This window comes from Apodemus sylvaticus, chromosome 8 (assembly GCF_947179515.1).
Source record: "Apodemus sylvaticus chromosome 8, mApoSyl1.1, whole genome shotgun sequence".
NCBI lineage: Eukaryota > Metazoa > Chordata > Mammalia > Rodentia > Muridae > Apodemus > Apodemus sylvaticus.
In genome coordinates, this window is record NC_067479.1 from 90,712,596 (window position 1) to 90,731,022 (window position 18,427).

The following is an 18,427-nucleotide window of genomic DNA, read 5'->3' on the forward strand; positions in this document are numbered from 1 at the left end:
TTACATGGCTGGTAAGCTCAGACTTTACACACCAGTGGGTCACCGTGGAGAAGGTGTGAGTGGTAAAGATGGGGGCTAGGGTGGGGGTAGAGGGAGAAGGATCAGGCCTCGGGCCGAATGGACTAACAGTTAAGACAGAAGAGAGATTGAAGCACCTCCCAGGTCTGAGGGTTCCAAGTCTGAGTGGACAGGGGCATTGCTGCTGGAGCATGACACCCAGCAGATAGAGGTAGACAGAGCCGAATGATTGGGCTTGTGGGTTCAAATCCCAATCTCAGCACTCGTTGGCACTAGCACTCTTTGTAGGGAGGGCTGTGGTACCAGCGGCCAAGGAGCTGCATGAGTGGGTGTCAGGTCTGTGTAAATCCTGCCTTCCCTCAAGCCATCCAGTCACTCTTACCTCCTCAGACCTGACATTGGCTCTCAAGGCACCGACTTCCCAGCTCTCCTGTCAGGACACCGAGGCCCTCAACTCAAGGTCCAGACAGTAGATCCCAGACATCTGTATTTCTGAAAATTCCCCTGTCGAGTCCAGCTGCTCATAACTGTGTGCATTGGTGGAGGGCAGGAGGCTCTGGCTTCCCACCCAGGGTCGGGTGAAGCAACTACTGTGCATCCTTGGGTTTCCCACAGATAAACCCAGCAAGCTGCCTCCATCCCGGGAGGACAACGAAGTGCAGATGCCCAGGCTCAGACAGGCTTGCTTGCTTAGGAGATTCTGTGCCCTGTCATGTAGGCTCTGGACGCTGACTCTGAAATCCTGACTGTCATAGAAACACAGGGATCTTATCCTCAAGCCACATACATGCTCTGGCATGTCACCTCATGCTGGGCAGGGTTGGTTTCCTTGGTGCCAGGTCACCACCAGGTAAGGCTTTTAGGTGGTGGCAGGGATTGAAAGGCCTGGGTTGTCCCGATCTCTTGTGTCTCTCTTCTGTCACCAGTAATAACCCAAGGGTAAGTATCTTTATCACAGCTTACACTCCAACAGCTTGGAGTCCTCATCCCCACTATTTTAGTTTGTGGTTCTCTTCTCTTGGAGGACAGCTCTTCCCATGCCCCAGCCCTAAGTCCTCCTCTTCCTACCTTAGCAGAGAATGGGGCTGAAGTGTCTGGCTTTGCCTCCAGAAGTATCTTTATTCCCATTGCCTGCCTTATGTTGGACACAAAAGAATAACTATAACCCTACGGAAAGGATGCCGAAAGTTTTTAGTAGGTTCTGTGGAAGGTGTGGTGTTGGATATCTGTGTCTATCTGCCAGCTAAGAAGAGCCCATCACAGTGGGAGAGGTACCCCCTAGCTGAGTCTCCTAACAGCGGGGCAAGGGCTGGCAATTGGCATGACAAGGCTGAGGCTGGATGTGGCTGCCAGTACTTCACGGTACACTCCCCTGTGTTATTTCTTCTGTGAACTGAAGCTGTTGGGATCTGGGATTCTGGAGAGTGTCCTGAAAAGCAGATCCAAATGTAGGAGACCAGGTCAGGGAGAGAGGAGAGTTTGTAGAAGTCAGGTGGGGGTGGCTGGAAGTGGGGTGGGGGGTTGGGGGGAGGAGGAGAGGCGTCTGGAAACAAGCCTGTGTGTATACTTCCAGCTACCCAGCAGGAAGGAGCTGAAGTACTCAAGAGGTACATGAGGGCTACTTGCTGACTGGCTGGGACGCTGGTTTTCACCCTCCTGAGATCCCCAATGCTTGTACAGTCTTGCCTTCTGGGTGGGTCTGTAATGTTTCCTCATAAGGTATATATTTTTTATCTGCCTCCTTCTCACCCTCCTGTGCGCCCAGCCTCGATGCCAGGGAAAGCTGCTGGGTCTGCCACACAGGCCCTTAACTAGCCGGCCACCCTAGCCTTGGTTGGTCCAGCAGAGGTCTGGTGCCTGGCGAATAGGAGGTGGGACTTGCTCGCCAGGGAGCTGTGTGGTAGCCTGCCTCAGAGTCACTTTGCCTTCTCACGTTTGTTCTGTAAAGGAGGAAGGGACCCTAACTCTAGGTGAGGCTCCGTGATAGGTTCTTGGCGGGACTGTTTCCTTGAGTCCTTTCTTAAATGTCATAGCTGCTGGGTGGGGGAAGCAGAGTTAGAGTTTTGGGAGTCCAACTTTAGAACCTAAGGTGGTGGCACACGCCTTTAATCTCAGCACTTGGGAGGCAGAGACAGGCAGATTTCTGAGTTCGAGACCAGCCTGGTCTACAGAGTGAGTTCCAGGATAGCCAGGGCTACACAGAGAAACCCTGTCTCGGAAAAACAAAAACAAAAACAAAAAAACCAAAAAAAAAAAAAAAAAAATGAACCTAAGGCCTCCACTGATAGTTTATATCTTGAAAGTGTTTATAGTATAGGTGTCTTAGTAGCCTGTTAGTCATAAAATCATGTCATCCTGGAGTTCTGGTAGCATGGGCTTGGAGTCCTCTTGCACGCTATGATCCTGTGGTAGTTAATTTACGTAAACTAAATTAGAAGCTTAAAGGAAAAAGACAGAGGTATAACCATTTAGTCTACCTAATGAGTGTATGTTCTGGAAAGGGTGGACGATAAGGATAGAGAGATTCCTTAAGCTCGCCACATCTGCCCCATTGGCCAGCTGATGGCTGCGGTCCAGTGTGTACATCTGGAAGTTACCGGCCTATGCTGCCTTCCTTCCCTTTCCCTTTTATTGACACCCCTCCCCCCAGTTTGCTTTGGTGTATGGTCTCCTCCTTGCCAGTCCCTTGGGACAACTCTTCTATCCTAGCAGAGCGTAGGGCTGTAGTCTTCCCCTGCTTTTCCCTCCCTGTTCCCTCTTCCTTTTTCTCTTCCCCCTTCTATGAATATTGTGACACATTATGTGACCCGCCTGGTCTGGAATCCTCCTGCCTCAGCTTCTATACCTGGCTCCTGTTATCTTCTTATTCTGATGGCTGATGTGATTGGGTACTACAGGTATAGCCTCCTGCCTCAGCACCTCTCCATGGCGGATCCCAGGGTAATTTGGGGGCTCTATAGGATTTTCCCCACTAACTCCATTATGTGCTGGGCAGAGTTAGAAGGATGCCGTTGTTCCTTCCATCTTTCTTAGCTGACGCTTAACGGCCGGAGTACAGGGATGGAACTACATGCAGCCAGAGGGTTGTTAAAGGAGACTCAGCTGTCGGAACCTATGAACTGTTAGGGCTTTGGAAGCTTTGGTCATTCCATGGCGCTGTCCAGTTACAGTAGCCAGAGCTTGGCTACTCTGCATAGGCCAGAGTCTGTTTCTTTCTCTGAAAGGTGAGGGTTATGGTGCCCATCTCATTGGCCATTTGGATGACCTCATTCATGGGGTGAATCTCTGAGTTTGAGGCCAGCCTGGTCTACAGAGAGAGTTCTAGGATAGCCAGAGCTATACAGAGAAACCCTGTCTCAAAAAGAGGTAGTGTACGCCTGTAATCCCAGCACTCTGGGAGGCAGAGGCAGGTAGATTTCTGAGTTCGAGGCCAGCCTGGTCTACAGAGTGAGTTCCAGGATAGCCAGGGCTACACAGAGAAACCCTGTCTCAAAAAAAAAAAAAAAAAATCCAAAAACAAAAAACCAAAAACAAACAAACAAACAAAAGGTTGGGGTGGGGTGGGTGGGGATTATAGAGAGCTCACCTGTTTGTGACATTTTAAAGTCGTTTTGGGCTGCTCAGGGGATGCTACCTAAATTCACTTGCCCTTACATATAATAATTGGCAACGAGGCAGACTGGGCTGCTGTTCTGGAGCTGAGGGAATTCTGGAGTGGGATGTGTCAGCTCTGTGAAGCTCCTTTCAGTCGATGTCCTGGGAGGCGAAGGGTCAGGTCAGCAAACCCTGCCTTGTCAGGGGATCTGGTTAAAGCTTCAGTTTGAGAAATGAGCAGGAGAGCACTTAGTGGCCATTTCGCATGGCCCTCGAGGGCTCCTCAGTGCCTGCATGTCCTCATCTGTGAGGAGATGAGTCTTTGCCAAGCATGCTGCTAAAAGGTCCAGTACAAAGCAGCAGCGGAAGCCTCGGCGGGCGGGTACTGAGCACAGGAGAGAGCCGGGTACTGTTGCCAGTGGCGGTGTGGAGGGGCAGCAATGACAGTGGTCCCCAGGCTCCTGGGAAGCCCATGTCCCTTCCTGCAGATGGCACTCGTCTTGAGAGCGTCCAGCTCACAACAGTCAGCACAGGACAGGAAACCCTAGGCCTGTTCCCACTCACTTGAGTATCTCACTTCCAACCCCTTTGGAGCTCCCATGGCTTTATAGGCCACCAACGGGTTTCGTGTCCATCAAGAAAAATGAATGTATTGACTGTCCTCTGAGGACAGAGTATGAGGAACCTTGAGAGAATCAGGCAGACAGCAGTAACTTTATATAGTTCAAGGCTTTTCTCGGTTTTTGTTGGTGGTGCATTAAAACTTTTCATTTGCTTACTTATTTTAGAGTTGGAGGGGGGTGTCTCACTATATTGCTCAGGCTGGTCTTGAATTTCTTGGTTTGTACAATCATCCTGTATCAGTCTCCTGGTGTAGCTAGAATTACAGCTCTTTGCCTCCATGCTGGTTTCTCTCTCTCTCTCTCTCTCTAACTCTCTCTCTCTCTCTAACTCTCTCTCTCTAACTCTCTCTAACTGTCTCTCTCTTCCTCTCTCTCTAACTCTCTCTCTCTCTCTCTCTCTCTCTCTCTCTCTCTCCCTCTCTCTCTCTCTTTAGTTCAGGGTGATCAAAATTGAACCTAGAGGACCTTGACCTTCCGACCCTGGAATCACATACTCTTTAACATTACATTATTTACTCTGTGTGTGTGTGTGTGTTCCGTGGCATGCATGTGTATGTAGAGGTTGGCTCTTCTTCCACCCATGTGGGTCCCAGGGATTGAACTCCAGGTCATGTGGTTTGGTAGAAAGTACCTTTACCCGCTGAGCTATTCTAGCCATCATGGGATTATTGTGTAGAAGAGGAACTTTCTCAAATCCTGGGGGAGATGAGAAGCCCTGGGTGCGACTGAAGTACCTTTCGGACTGAAGAAGGGCAGCCTGGGGCCAGCAGGAGTGGGTCGCTGGTGCTTTCCTTTGCAAGCCCTCTTGTCTTGGGATCTGAAATTGGTTCCTTTCACTCGAGGGTAGACCAGATCTCCACCCGAGCCTCCACAGACAAGCACACGATGGAAGCTGGGCCCACAGAGTCAGTCTTCAGACACCCAGAGAAAACTGGGCCGGCCCTCGGTGTGCAGCTAAGCTCTCAGGAGAGCCGGAGGCTGCCTGGCAGAGCCGAGTTGGACGTACGTGCTGGGGCATGTGTGATGATAGCCCTGGATCTGGTTCAGCATTGCGGCATCTTGACACTGTATGTGGAAACTCAGCGCCCCGGGCCCTTGTATCTGCATCTCTCCCCTCTCTCTGACAGGGTGGCAGCTTATGGGCCTACAGGCCCTCTACGTTTTATCTCTTTCACTTCTTTTCCTGAGATTCTGGGGTGGTCAGCTCCCCACCAGGGCTGCTTTGTTTTTCCAGCTGTAGCAGCTGTGTGGCACCCTCCGTTAGAGGGAGAGCACACAGTTCCCAGATATTTCCCATCTGTTCACCAAACACTGCACTCATCAATGTGTGTCCACCTCCCACCCCCATGCAGGTGGGGAGATACCGATGCACACTGGTGGTATTAGGGTGAGAGGGGAGAGTGTCAGGGGTATGAGGAAGGAAGGTACCATTCTTCAGGGCCCTCTGGTGAGACCCAGGGGGTAGGCGTGACTGGTTGAATTTACATCAGGCAACTGCCTATCCCCTGCCCTCTCCCCAGAGGGGCCCCAGCTTGTTGGCCTTCCAGGCTCTTCCATCAGAACTGCACACACACAGTGTCTCTCTGAGGAGACGTTTGTGACTCAGGATGGCTTGGTCTTCTTCACCTTGTACCTGTGGATCCCTTCTTAACTGCTATGTCACATTGTGCTGGACGCCTAATACCTTTTCTTCTGGGGCTGGGGATGGAATGTGGGCCCTTGTACATACCAGGCAAGAGCTATACCTTTAGTTTTTGGTTTGTTTTTTTATTTATCTATTTATTTATTTTTTTATGCCAAGTCAAACTGTGTAGCTCAGGTTGATTTTGAATTTGTAATTCTCTTGCCTCTATTACCACACTAAGCTGGTCAATGCTTTTAAAAACAAAACAAACAAAAACGTGGAAAATAATTGAAAAGATTCTAAAATCATTAGTGATACAGAGGCCCGCCATCATTTTCAGTCAGCTCCATGTTCTGTATCCCATCTCAGAGGCAGACATTCAAAACTGCACTGGGTACCAGGGAGGTGGCTGAGTGTGAGGAGTAGAGTTTGAATCCTTGACATCCATGTAGATGCTGGATGGGTGTGTTGGGATGACAGACAACAGACAACGGCCTGCTTGTTGTCCCAACACTAGGCGTGGGGGTTTCCTAGAATAAACTGGTTAGAAGAGCTGATTCAGCAAGCTCTGGGTTCAAGTGAGATATTTTGTTTATTTGTTTTTGTTTGTTTTGAGGGAGGGTCTCTCTGTGTAACCCTGGCTGTCTTGAAACTCAATTCTCTAGACCAGGCTGTCCTAGAACTCAGAGATAAGCCTGCTGCAGTCTCCTGAATGTTGAGATTGAAGACATGCTCTGTTACCACCATCTGGCTGAGGTCTTGTCTTGATAGATAATGTGGAAATAATCAAGGAAGAAACCCAGCATCAACCTACCTGTGGATCCCACACACATGTGTACACACCTGTATGTGTACATGCACACACACACACAAACATGCATGCACACCATACACATACATACATGTAAACCTTTTTTTAAATTTTTTTTTTAATTTCTCTGTATAGCCCTGGCTGTCCTGGTCTGTAGATCAGGCTGGCCTCAAACTCAGAAATCCGCCTGCCTCTGCCTCTCAGAGTGCTGGGATTACAGGCATACGCCACCACTGCCCGTTTTTTGTTTTTTTGTTTTTTGTTTTTTTTTTAATGAAGCTAGCTTTGGCATTGTCCATCTCCTTTCCCCATCCCAGGTCTGAGCATTGCACGCAAGACATGGCAGCCCTCTGTTGTCAAGCTACATCCCCAGACCCAAGGATTTGTTTCTTTCAAGACTTATACATCTGCATAGACACAGTGCATGCTTGGGATTGTTAGATAGCCAGCTTTTGGGGACAGGTGGAAAAAAAGGTAGCCATGAGTTATAGTATATTCTGGTTTCTTTGGCTTAAATTCCCACCATGACTAGTTTCAAGGCACCAGCCTGGCCTGACTGACCAAGGCTGAAAGGAGACACCTGGTGTGTGCCTGTGCCTTGAAGCTTCCGTGCACAAAACAGGCTTTTGGGACAGGAAGATTGCTGCAAATCCAGACTGAGTCTGGGTTGCCCAATGTCATGAGTTCTAGTCCAGGCTGGACTATAGAGTGAAACCCCGTTTTGGAAAACCAAAAGCAAACTACACAGACACACAGACACACACACACACACACACACACACACACACACACACACACACACACAAGAGAAAGAAACCTAAGTTTACCAGATGTCCCCAAAGTCATCCTGCCCTTTTCCAGGCAGCAGGTCTTCCTGTGTTATGTCACCCATCACATCCGAGGAAGATGCACCTGAGTCTATTCCTTGCTTTCAGCTTGGCTCTTTCCTCTATCCTTGCCTGTCCTCATCCATTCAATGCCCTGCTAATGGGTGGGCATTGTGAGCCATTTCCTCCTCTGGTCCTCAGGAGTCTGTGTGCTCCTGGGGTGTAAGTGTTTTTTGTGTGTATCTGTGAAGATGTTCCAGACCATTGTGGGACATCCAAAGATGGCCAGTGGATACTTGGATAGAATACCATGCTGCCACCGATGCCCTGCTGGGTCCCTGTGACGCTGAGTTATGTTTGGACACTAGCTGTGAAGCAGGTCTTGATGGATGGGAACACAAGCCTGTCCTCAGCATTGCTGGCCTCTCTGTGTGCTGCCTCTGTGATGGGCAGCTATGCTACGGATCTGGCTTTGTTATCTCTGCTTCAGTTTAGTGTCTGTAGCTGTCCTTGAGGGATGTGACCTTGCTCTTTAGCCATGGCTCTGGGTCATCATTCTTGGCTACTGAGGAGGTGAGGTCATCTGGGGCAGGTGGCTTGGGACCTTGTGGTCCCAGGCTAAACTATCCAATAAGCCTTTATCTCTGACTTTGACTCTAGGCCTGAGGCGGGTAGACAACCGGGAGAAAAGTATCCAGCTCTCTCTCCCTCCTCTCCAATAAAAGCCGGGAGGACAAACCCTGACCGTGGGTTGCTGATAAGTTTTTATAAAGTGCTTAGCAGAAGACACAGGAGCTTTAAAAGAGGAGGAGTCTCTTTGTGGGGTGTGGTCCATTTCTGAGCTCCATCTATGAGGAGATCATGTTTGATGAAGAATTTTGATTTGTTACTTGTATATTGATGAAACCGACTGGGTTCCAGAAACAGACTATAATTTTTTTTCTTCCCCTTTCCTTTCTTCCTCCTTTGGAAACAAGGTCTTGCACGCATAGGCCAGTCTGTACCAGAACTTATCATCCTCCTGCTGCTTCAGCCTCTCAAGTGCTATGCTCCAAGCGTGTGTCCGTATAACTAAGAACTTGGGAGGGTGGGGCAGGCAGGAGGTTAGCTTTGAGTCCAAACTCAGTCTGGGCTATGCCGTGCCATGGGTTCTAGTCTAGTCTAGGCTACAGGGTGAGACTTTGTGTCAAAACAACAAGCAAAGTACACAAAAAAGAGAACAAAACCTAAATTTGCCAGAAGTCCCCAGTGTCATCCTGTGCCCTCTTCCAGGCATTGTCTGTTCCTCCGACCGTGGACCTGATGGCTAAGAGGTTGGGACAGTTGGAACCACCTTCACCTCTCTGAAAACAGACAGTACAGGTGCTGTCAGCTCACATTGTTCTCTCTCTCTCTCTCCCCCTGCCTCCCTCCCTCCTTCCCTCCCTCCCTCCCTCCCTCTCTCTCTCTCTCCCTCTTTCTTTTGGTTTTTTCTAGACAGGGGTTCTCTGTGTAGCCCTGGCTGTCCTGGGACTCACTCTGTAGACCAGGCTGGCCTCGAACTCAGAAATCCACCTGCCTCTGCCTCCCAAGTGCTGGGATTACAGGCATGCGCCACCACTGCCCTGCTCAACATTTTCTCTTGATGCGCCTTTGTGCAATGTCTAGGTTGGGGCTTGTGGTAGCTTACATAAGACCCTCTAAAACAGTAGTTCCTAACCTCGGAACCATGGTCCATCCCAGAGTCAAATGGCCCTTTCTCAGGAATTGCCTAAAATCATCTGCATATGAGATATTTACATTGTGATTCATAACAATAGCAAAATTACTATTATGAAGTATAAACAAAAATAATTTTATGTTTACAGTGCCATGGTACGAGGAACTGTATTAAAGGGTCACAGCATTAGGAAAGTTGAGAGCCAGTGTTCTTAGAGATGCCCTTGGCTTAGAAGGACGTGGATCCCGTCACTTGTAATACTTGAGAATAGGCGACCTTAGAGAATAGGTGGCAAGAGGGACTTTGTAGGTGTTAGCTTAAGGATCTTCCCATGGGGACAAATTGTCCTGAATTAATTATTCTAGAGGGACCATTATCATCCCAGTGACCAAGTCAGGGAAGTCAGTGTCCAAGATTAATTAAGACGTGACACTTTGAGCTGAGAGAGGATTGAAAGGTCTGAAGATGCCACATGGCTGTCTCTGAAGGTGGAAGAAGAGAGGTCAACTGAGGGGTCCACACTGGTCAGCCTCTGGAAGCCAGAAAATTCAAGAGAAAGAAAGATCTCTTCCGGAAGGAGCGCAGTCCTGTTGGAGGACACTTTTTGTGTTATTTGTATATGCTTATGCCAGGGAGTGGCCCTATTAGGAAGTGTAGCCTTGTTGGTATAGGTGTGTCACTGTGGGGCGTGGGCTATAATACCCTAGTCCTAGCTTCCTGGAAGTCAGTCTTCACTAGCAGCCTTCAGATGAAGAAGTAGAACTCTCTGCTCCTCCCGCACCATGCTCCCACCTTAATGATAATGGACTGAACCTCTCAACCTGTAAGCCAGCCCCAATTAAATGTTGTCCTTGGTCATGGTGTCTGTTCACAGCAGTAAAACCTTTTGTGTAGCAACAGCAATGCAAAAATCCTGTTTGGAAAAGTGCTACTGAGAATGTTCCAGAAACCCATCTTGTACTGAGTGTGACTTGTGACTTGATGTTGCCACAGTCTCTCAAGCAAGAGCAGCAATCCGAGTACTGGTTGCTTTACAGTCTCACCAGCACCTGTGCCTTCTGGGAGCAGACATTTTTAAGGGACAAAACAACAGGACCTCATGGCCAGTGGACACAGTGGTACCATCTGTACAGGAGGCCAGTGCTCAGGAAATGCCAGTCTGTACCGATTGTAGGCAGCAGAGGAGAGGAATGAGGGCGTGGTCAAACGAAATTCCTCTTCCTGAGAAGTAACTGCGATGGCTGAATGCTGATAAGCTTGAGATTGACACAGAACTTTCCATCTGAAGAGTTAGAACAGCACAGACCTCATCTTTGTCTGGCGCTCGCTGACCAAGGCAAGTGGTGAGGAAAAGCCTCGGCTGTGCAGTCTGCTGCTTGGTGTGAGAACTTCCCTCTCAGCCTCCTGGAGCTCTGCGCATTCCTCTGTAATGCCCGGGATCCTGGCTCCCTTGGGGACTGTGGGCAGTGCCAGTGTGAACCAAGGTTGCTGCCTTAGGCATGGGTGCTGACTGTGCTTATTACCAACAATGGTGTGGCGTGTGAGATAAGTCCCTTTTACAGGAATTGGTAATTCTGGGCTCAGTGTCCATTTGTTCGTCTATCCATCCATCCATTCATTCATGATCAAGCTATATACTATACATATGATATATAGTATATAATACAGTGGCAGGTATTGCAGACTCCTAAAGTTGTGTGCCTGCTCATTGTGGTCTGGGTGACCATTTCTAGGTCTAGGTTTATGAACTTTTTTTTGTTTTTAATTTTGGGGTGTGGGGGACGGGAGTGTTCATCTCAGGGACACTAAGTACACCCTCTGCCATTTCCAGGTACCCCCTCTTCCCACCCCCAGTTTCCTGATTCCTAGGGTGAGTCAGTAGTAGTGCCTTCCTCCTAGGTCTGATGTGAGAATTCCATGTCAGAACCTGGTCTGTGACACCCCTCAATGCTGAGGTAGAAATCCTTGCACTGCCCTCAGGTACAAGCTGATGGCTTCCAAATGGCTGGGTGGTGTGCGCTCGCAATCCAAACACTTGGTCATTGAAGACTGTAGGCTTAGAAGTTCATGGTTGGAAGCCAACTTAGTTTAAGGGAGACCCTCTCTCAAAACAAAAACCTAAAAGGCAACAGAACTTTGCTACCCTGGGTCAAGCTAGCCCCTCCTCCCGGGTGTCCTCGCACATTTTAGTGGGGGTGGGGATTGTTGGACTGTCTTTGAGGATGGGGGAGAGGGTCCTGTGCTTCGTGCAGAAGAGGTTGATACTGAGCAGTCTTGACTTCCAGACTGGAGGGAGGTGGCCGGAGACAGTCCTAGCCACAGAGTGAGCCAGATGTGAGTGGCTGACATTTCCTCCTGCTCTGCAACTGCATTGCCAAGGCACCCCCAGAACTCTGTACTCAAGCCCTGCTTGCTTCTTTTCCCTCTCCTTTTCTAGGATCTCTGGTCCGTCAGCCCTTAAGCTCCTCTTAGCCCTGCCCCACCCCCCAGAATGCACATGCGGCAGCTGATGAAGTTAGCTCTGATGGAAGCCAGATCAGTGGCCCTAGACAGGGATCCAGATGCTAAAAATATCTCCTGGCCTGATCTTTACAAGTTAAATGAAAGACCAGTGTTGGGAGGCAGGGGCTGGGGAACCTCTCTAACAGTACTGGGTCTGTCTGACTGCGGGGCAGGCATCCTAGGAATCTGGTCCTTCTCACCTGGATCAGAGTCAATCAGATGGTGCTTCCACCTGGGAGAAGGTCAGAGCCATGTGGAACAGATGAGGGGATAAGCCAGAGAACTGAACGCCTTTGAGGCTCAGTGGTCGAGGCGTAACTGTTATAGGTTATAGCGGCAGTGCCGGGCATACACGTAGCAGCAGCAGATTATGATCATGGGCGGCCAGCATTACCCTCCATCCCTGTCTAGGAGGCACTGGGTTGGAAGTAAACACGCTATCCCTAAGAACGACCTTCTAGAGTGGAAGCTGACTGCATTTTTTAGTGTAACACCCAATGAAGTAGCTGTTTATTTTTAAGAGGCATGCCTGTGAAGAGAATCTTTCTTGTGATGTTAACTTCAGTCTTCTTGGTGAGGAATGCAAAAGCTGTGGCAGAACCGGGAGCCTCGAGATGGCTCTTGTTCCCTGGGGTGGGGGTGGGGCGCAGATGCTTTGAGGGAGGCTGTACCATTCCAAGGAGTCATTTTGGGATGACTTAAGATGTCATCTGTGCTCCTTGTCCTGTACCAGGGGACCTGCTCAGTAATCTCACAGAAGATACCGAAAGGATGCCCAGGACAGTAGTGCCTGAGAACTCAGAGACATTATTATCCCTTTCGGAAACCAGGATTTTTTTTTTCAGATTGTGGAATATCTGCATATCTGTGATGAGATATCTTGGAGAGGGGGCACAACTCTGAACAGGATTCATCTTTCATATAGACCTTATGCACATAACCCAAAGTTACCTTTATGCAATATTTTAAACATTAATTTCACAAATAATGCAATGTGTTTTGATCTAGAATTTTTTACTAGGGATCTTGTCAGTGCTCTGAAAGTTTTAGATTTTGTTTTGGAGCATTTTAGAGTTTGGTTTTTATTTATTATTTTTATTTTATTTAGAGATGTTTAATTTGAGATTGTGGAAGAAAGGATGGATTGGAAGGGATCCTGGAGAACATTTGGTATCGTCTAACATGACCCTCTTGGTGTGTTTATGACAGAGATGCACCAGTTTTGTGTGTATTTGACTTATTTAAGCTCTGATTTAAGTTGGTGTAGAGGAAAGGTCTCACTGTGACATTTTCTTTCATGTGTGTCATTGTGCTTTATTCTAACCTGTTCCCTTGGTCCCTTTGTTTTTTAGGAAAGAAGATCTGGGCCCGGCACAAGCAGTCTGCAGAGCCCTTCACAGTAATGAATCAGCGCATTTACAGAGCAATGGAAGAGCACAAGGAAAGGTAACAGTTAAGGAAAAAGTGTCAGCAGCTATTCGATACAGTGTCTCATCGAGTCCTCCTTGCCTGTTTGTGTTGGTAGAGACCCAGAAGAATCTGGAGGTTGCAAGGGGCTAGGTAAGGAGCTTGGTGGGAGAGTGTTTTCCCAGCATGCACCAGGCTCTGAGCTTGACCCTCTGCCCTCAAACATACATCTCCTTTCAAGTTTCCAGCTTGTTCCACCAGAGGAGAGAAACTTGTTAAATAAGAAGGATTTTTTTGCTAAGCCCCAGAAGAGCTGGGATCAACAGGAATAATGTGGTGTAAAATTAGGTGTCTCGGTGCAAAACTGTGGGTGTTCATCCCAGACACAGCCCCACTTGCTCAGAGCATCGTGTTTGTGAGTGGGCAGTCTCCCAGGAGCAAGACGGAGGGACACTGAGCTCTTTTGACCCATTTCTCCCTCCCTCCCTCCCTCCCTCCCTCCCTCTTTCTTTTTTTTTGGAGGGAGGTGGATTTGTTTTTTTTTTTGTTTTTTTTCTTTTTTTTCGGGACAGGGTTTCTCTGTATATCCCTGGCTGTCCTGGAACTCACTCTGTAGACCAGGCTGGCCTCGAACTCAGAAATCAGCCTGCCTCTGCCTCCCAGAGTGCTGGGATTATAGGTGTGCGCCACCACCGCCCGGCTTCCTTCCTTCCTTCCTTCTTTCCTTCCTTCCTTCCTTCCTTCCTTCCTTCCTTCCTTCCTTCCTTCCTTCCTTCTTTCTTTCTTTCTTTTTTTCTTTCTTTCTTTCCTTGTTTCTTTTATATCTATTCTTTTATCTTCATATATTCTCCTTTGCTGTTGTTGTTGTTGTTGTGTGTGTATGTGTGTGTGTCTCACACATGCATGTGGAAGCCAGAGGTTGAAGTCGGGTGTCTTTCTTATCTCTCTCTACCTTATCTATTGAGGCAAGGTCTCTTATTTGAACCCAGACCTTGCGGATTCATGCCAGTTTGCTCCAGGGAATCGTGTTCCAGCCTCCCGTGTGGAGGCTGTATAGGTGGCTTACCATGCCTACTTGGTATATATGTGGGTTCTGGGGATCCAAACTCAGGTCCTCACACTTGGGCAGCAGACTGTTTTACCCATCCGCGGATCCAGCTTCCCAGTCCTCCATTTCTTCTTTTTAGAATGCATGTTATGCTGACCGGCCTATTTTATAACCCTTTAAAACGTTTAATGAGGTATCCTATAATGCTTTTGAGGCAGCCAGTGTCAGTCTCCTCTGTTTTCATGCCACACCAAGCATGAGGAGTGTCTGTCTCACTGATCGCTGAACCAGCTTACGACGGTTAGACTGGTTCTGGCTCTTGCTGGGATGTGCGCTGTGGTATATTCCTTTGGGCAGGCATGCTAATGGTTCTCTGTGGTGGTTACCACGGAGAAGAGTCTCTGGATCTTCCTAATACACACTTAAGAAGCTAATAAACAGGATCAGATCACCCTCTAAAGAGCACAGCTTGGCTTGTCAGTGGGGTACCGGGTTTCCTGTTTGTCCATCTCCTGTACAGCTCTGATCTGTTCTTTAATTTTTGCTGTCTGCTGGGTGGACAGCGTACTTCTATAGGGGTTGTAATTTCTTCTCCTTCTTCCTCTGGGGAAGTTCATCTTGGGACTGTTGCTTGGTTTCATCTCCTGGAGATATCCATAAACTTCGGTACTCACAGGGAGCCATCTCTGCAGAGACCCGGGGCTCCGGCATACCTGGGCAGTCCTGGCCCTTCCCCGGTGCAGATGGAGTTTTGCTCTCTCTCCTGAAGAGCATCCAGGCTGCTGTCCCAGGGGCCCAGTGCGGAAGCAGCCGCCTCTCTTTTGGCTCTCTGAAGGATTTTTGAAGAGCCTGGGGTTAGACTTCGTGACTTCAGGTGGATTTCTTCATCCGCCCAGCTGCAGCACCAGCAACAGGCTGAGTGTGTGCTGTGGGGGTGGGGTGTGGGGTGTGGGGGGTGGGGTGGGGTGTATGTGTGTGTGTCAACCCTCTCTGCGCATCCCGCTGATCTATCTCTCTGCTCGAATCCATCCTCACAGGGGCTCTAGAAGGAATGAGCAACGCTCTTCTCCCTATTTTGTAGGCATGAGTGACAGATGGGACCTCATTCAAAAGTCCCCGAGGAGCAAGAAGAAAAGTGTGGCAATTTGGTCTCCTCTTAGTGAGTGCTCTCCTTAGGTGTCACTGAGCCACACTGGCTCGGAGCTGAGCGCTCCCGTGGGACAGGGCTTAGCGTCAACATGTCCTGTTTGCAGTTGCTTCAGCCACTTGCAGCTGTTGCTCTGCGCCTGTGGCCCTCTGAGAGGGTAGGAGCTGAAAGAATGGCCTGTGTCCCCATGCAGCATTAGGCCCTGGGCTCTCCTATACCTCCCGCACCTCTGCTCTGAGTACTTTTGAGATCGGAGGCCTCCCCTGAGCTCACCCAGGTCCTCCTGTGGATGGATTTCCCAAACGGAGCACCTTTGCCGTGGGAAAGTGAATATGTCTTATCAGGAAGAATGAGTCTGTAGGGATGGAGTGGGGAGGAAGTGTTTTGCTTGTCCTTGGTCAACCTAACTCGTCACTCTGCCCTAAAATGTTTCAGTTTAGAGTTCATTCAAAGATTAAGACATTCCAGACGGGGCTGAAGCTGTAGCTCAGTTGTACAGCGTTGCCTAGCGTGTGTGAAGGCCTAGGTTCCCTCCCCCCAGCACCACAAAAACAAGTACATAGCTGAATATATAAATAAAAGAAACGCGGGCGAAGTGAAGTTTCAAATGCCTTCCTAAGTTGCCTTTTCTTACATATTTCAACGATATAAAAATTCGGGGTGTCTGTGTGTGCTGGATGGCTTAATGGTTAGGAACATGGACTGCTCTTGCAGAAGACGCGAGTCCAGTTCCTAGCACCCATGTTCAGTCACAGCTACCTGTCACCCTAACTCTAGAGGATCTGACACCCTCTTCGGCCTTCACAGGCACCTGCACTCACATATACAATACTGTGCACCCCGCCCCCACATAATAAAAAAAACTTAAAAAATACAGAGATAGAAGAAATCCTAGATTCACAGCATTTCATGCCTTACTACAGTTCAGACACAACATCTAATATTGAGGAAATCATTTTCCAGATTCAAGCTACAGGAGTATGTGTTGGCCTCAGGTCCCTAGGGTCCGGCTGACTGTGGCGCTCTTTTTCCACAGCATGAAAGCTACCTCTTGTGGGATTGGCTGATCCCAGAAGCCTGATCCCTCTAGTTTCATAGCGAGAGCTTATTATCTGGCAGTCTCTTGGGGAGAACCAGCCCAGTGGTTTGAATTGTCTGTAGGCATTAACTGTATGTTACCAAGGGCATTAGAAGCAAAAGACAGGTAGAATCGGCATTCTCAGAGAATTGAGAGTTGAGTTGGGATGAGGGGCAATTGCATGCTTTGTGAACATGGGTCAGTGGAAGGTCCCCATTTTTGTTGGGTATGTAGGTATATATGCTCTACCCCTGAGATTTCTTTGTAACTCCCGGTCTCTTTTTATTTTTTATTTTAAGTCAAGGTCTCAGGTTGACTTAAAATACCTACCTACAGACCTATTCCCCCTACATACCTATCCTCACAGTATTTCTGGCCATCATTTCTGGTTACTTCCTCTTCTTGGTGGCAACTGATCTGTTAGGGGCCCAAGAACATAAGATTTCTACGTGATAAAACCCCAGCGAGTGAAGCTTCCTGCTGCACAGTTTCTATGACTAGATAATATTATTTCATTGTGAGAGTTTCTTATGTTCCTTCAGGTGCAGAGAGAATTCTCAGGAGGAAAAATCCTTGTCTTTCCTATCAATTCTTCCTGTGAAATGGGCTTGTAGTGAGAACTTCAGTCATGCTGAGGAACTGGAAAGACCAAGTTCGTTCGTTCGTTCATTCACGCATTCATTCATTCATTCATTCATTCACTCATTCATCAGTCCACACTCCATTATCCAGCAAGCCTCAGCACTGAAGGAAAATGCCCAAGGAAGGGCATTTCTTTCCTTGCCCGGTTTCTACTAAAGGTTGTATACATATATAATTTCTTCAAAATCAAGTACTGTATGGCTTAACTATTACAGAACAGTCACTGCTTGGTGCCCATGGGAGCTGGCCCCAGGATCCTCGTGAATATCAATATTCAAAGATGCTCAAGTCTTTTGCATTCCATGGCAGGCTATTTGCAAAGAAGGCAGAGAACCTTCTACATCTGCTGACCATCTCTTGCTCTCCTGTATGAGGCAACACAACAGGAATATTATATAGTTGGTAGTAATGATAAAAGTCAGTGGTCAGTCCTGATGGTGCTTACCTATAATCCCAGGATGTGGGAGGCTGAGGCACACGATTGAATGTCCAAGGCCTCCCTCCCTAGGCTACATTGGGAGTTAAAGGCTAATCTAGGCAGCTTAATACGAGACCTTGACTTAAAACAAAAAATAAAAGGAGACCTGGGGTTACAAAGAAATCTCAGAGGTAGAGAATTCACGTAGTGCATGTGAGACCCTAGGATCAATCTCCAGTATTTCAGGTTAATTAAAAATATATTATCATGTGTGTGAATGTTTTCCTGTGTGTAGGTATGGGCATCATATATTGTGAGCTGCCTGCCACGTGTGTGCTAGGGTCCTTTGCAAGAACAGACAGTGCTATTGACCACGGAGCCACCGCTCTAGTCCCCAGGCTCTTGGAGTCTTCAGGAAGAGGTTTTCGAGTTGTAGGCCAGCCTATGCTGCATAGAAAGACCTTGCCTCAGAAACCAAGCAAATACACAAACTGTTGAGCCACTTTGTTTGCATGCTGGCTCTGTTAGGTGTTCCTCTCCTGGAAGGAAGGCCCTTGTGCGCTGTAGTGAGCTCTGCTGTGTAGCCCAGGGCACTCCCCTGCATCAGCTGTTGGGCAGATTATGTCTTTGCTTAGGGACAGCTCTAGTGGGCTGACTTGGCTGGGGAGCGGTAATATTTGGTGGTTCCAGGAAGAGCCTGGTCCCACATTGAGATTGTTCCCAGAGTGGGCCCCAGAGCACCGTAACCATTCCTTGTTCTGCTAGCTGTTGGCCACCATCTTTCCCCTGGTCCACTCCTCAGCTGCCATCTTGTCATTAGCCCTGAGCCATTTTTATTCAGCTGGTTAGGGTTCAGCTGGTGACTGTCACAAGCTGGAAAGTGACAGCTAAGAGTTCACAACTCCCTCTTTCATGACCTTCAGTGAGACCCTGCACTTCTCCCCTCTCCGCCCAGCATTTCCAAGTGGCTCCTTAGGAAATAGTTTCCT

The 18,427-nt window shown here is 48.5% G+C and overlaps 1 protein-coding gene across 2 annotated transcripts in view; it reads left to right on the top strand.

Annotated features, from left to right (window-relative positions):
* Arhgef3 (Rho guanine nucleotide exchange factor 3) overlaps positions 1-18,427 on the top strand; it is a 292,328-nt gene that overhangs the window by 25,819 nt on the left and 248,082 nt on the right. For both annotated transcript variants that reach the window (XM_052189953.1, XM_052189951.1), the window contains exon 2: positions 13,051-13,144. In XM_052189953.1, the coding sequence (XP_052045913.1) occupies positions 13,101-13,144 (44 nt within the window). In that variant the 5' untranslated portion in view covers positions 13,051-13,100. The remainder of the gene's footprint in view (positions 1-13,050; positions 13,145-18,427) is intronic.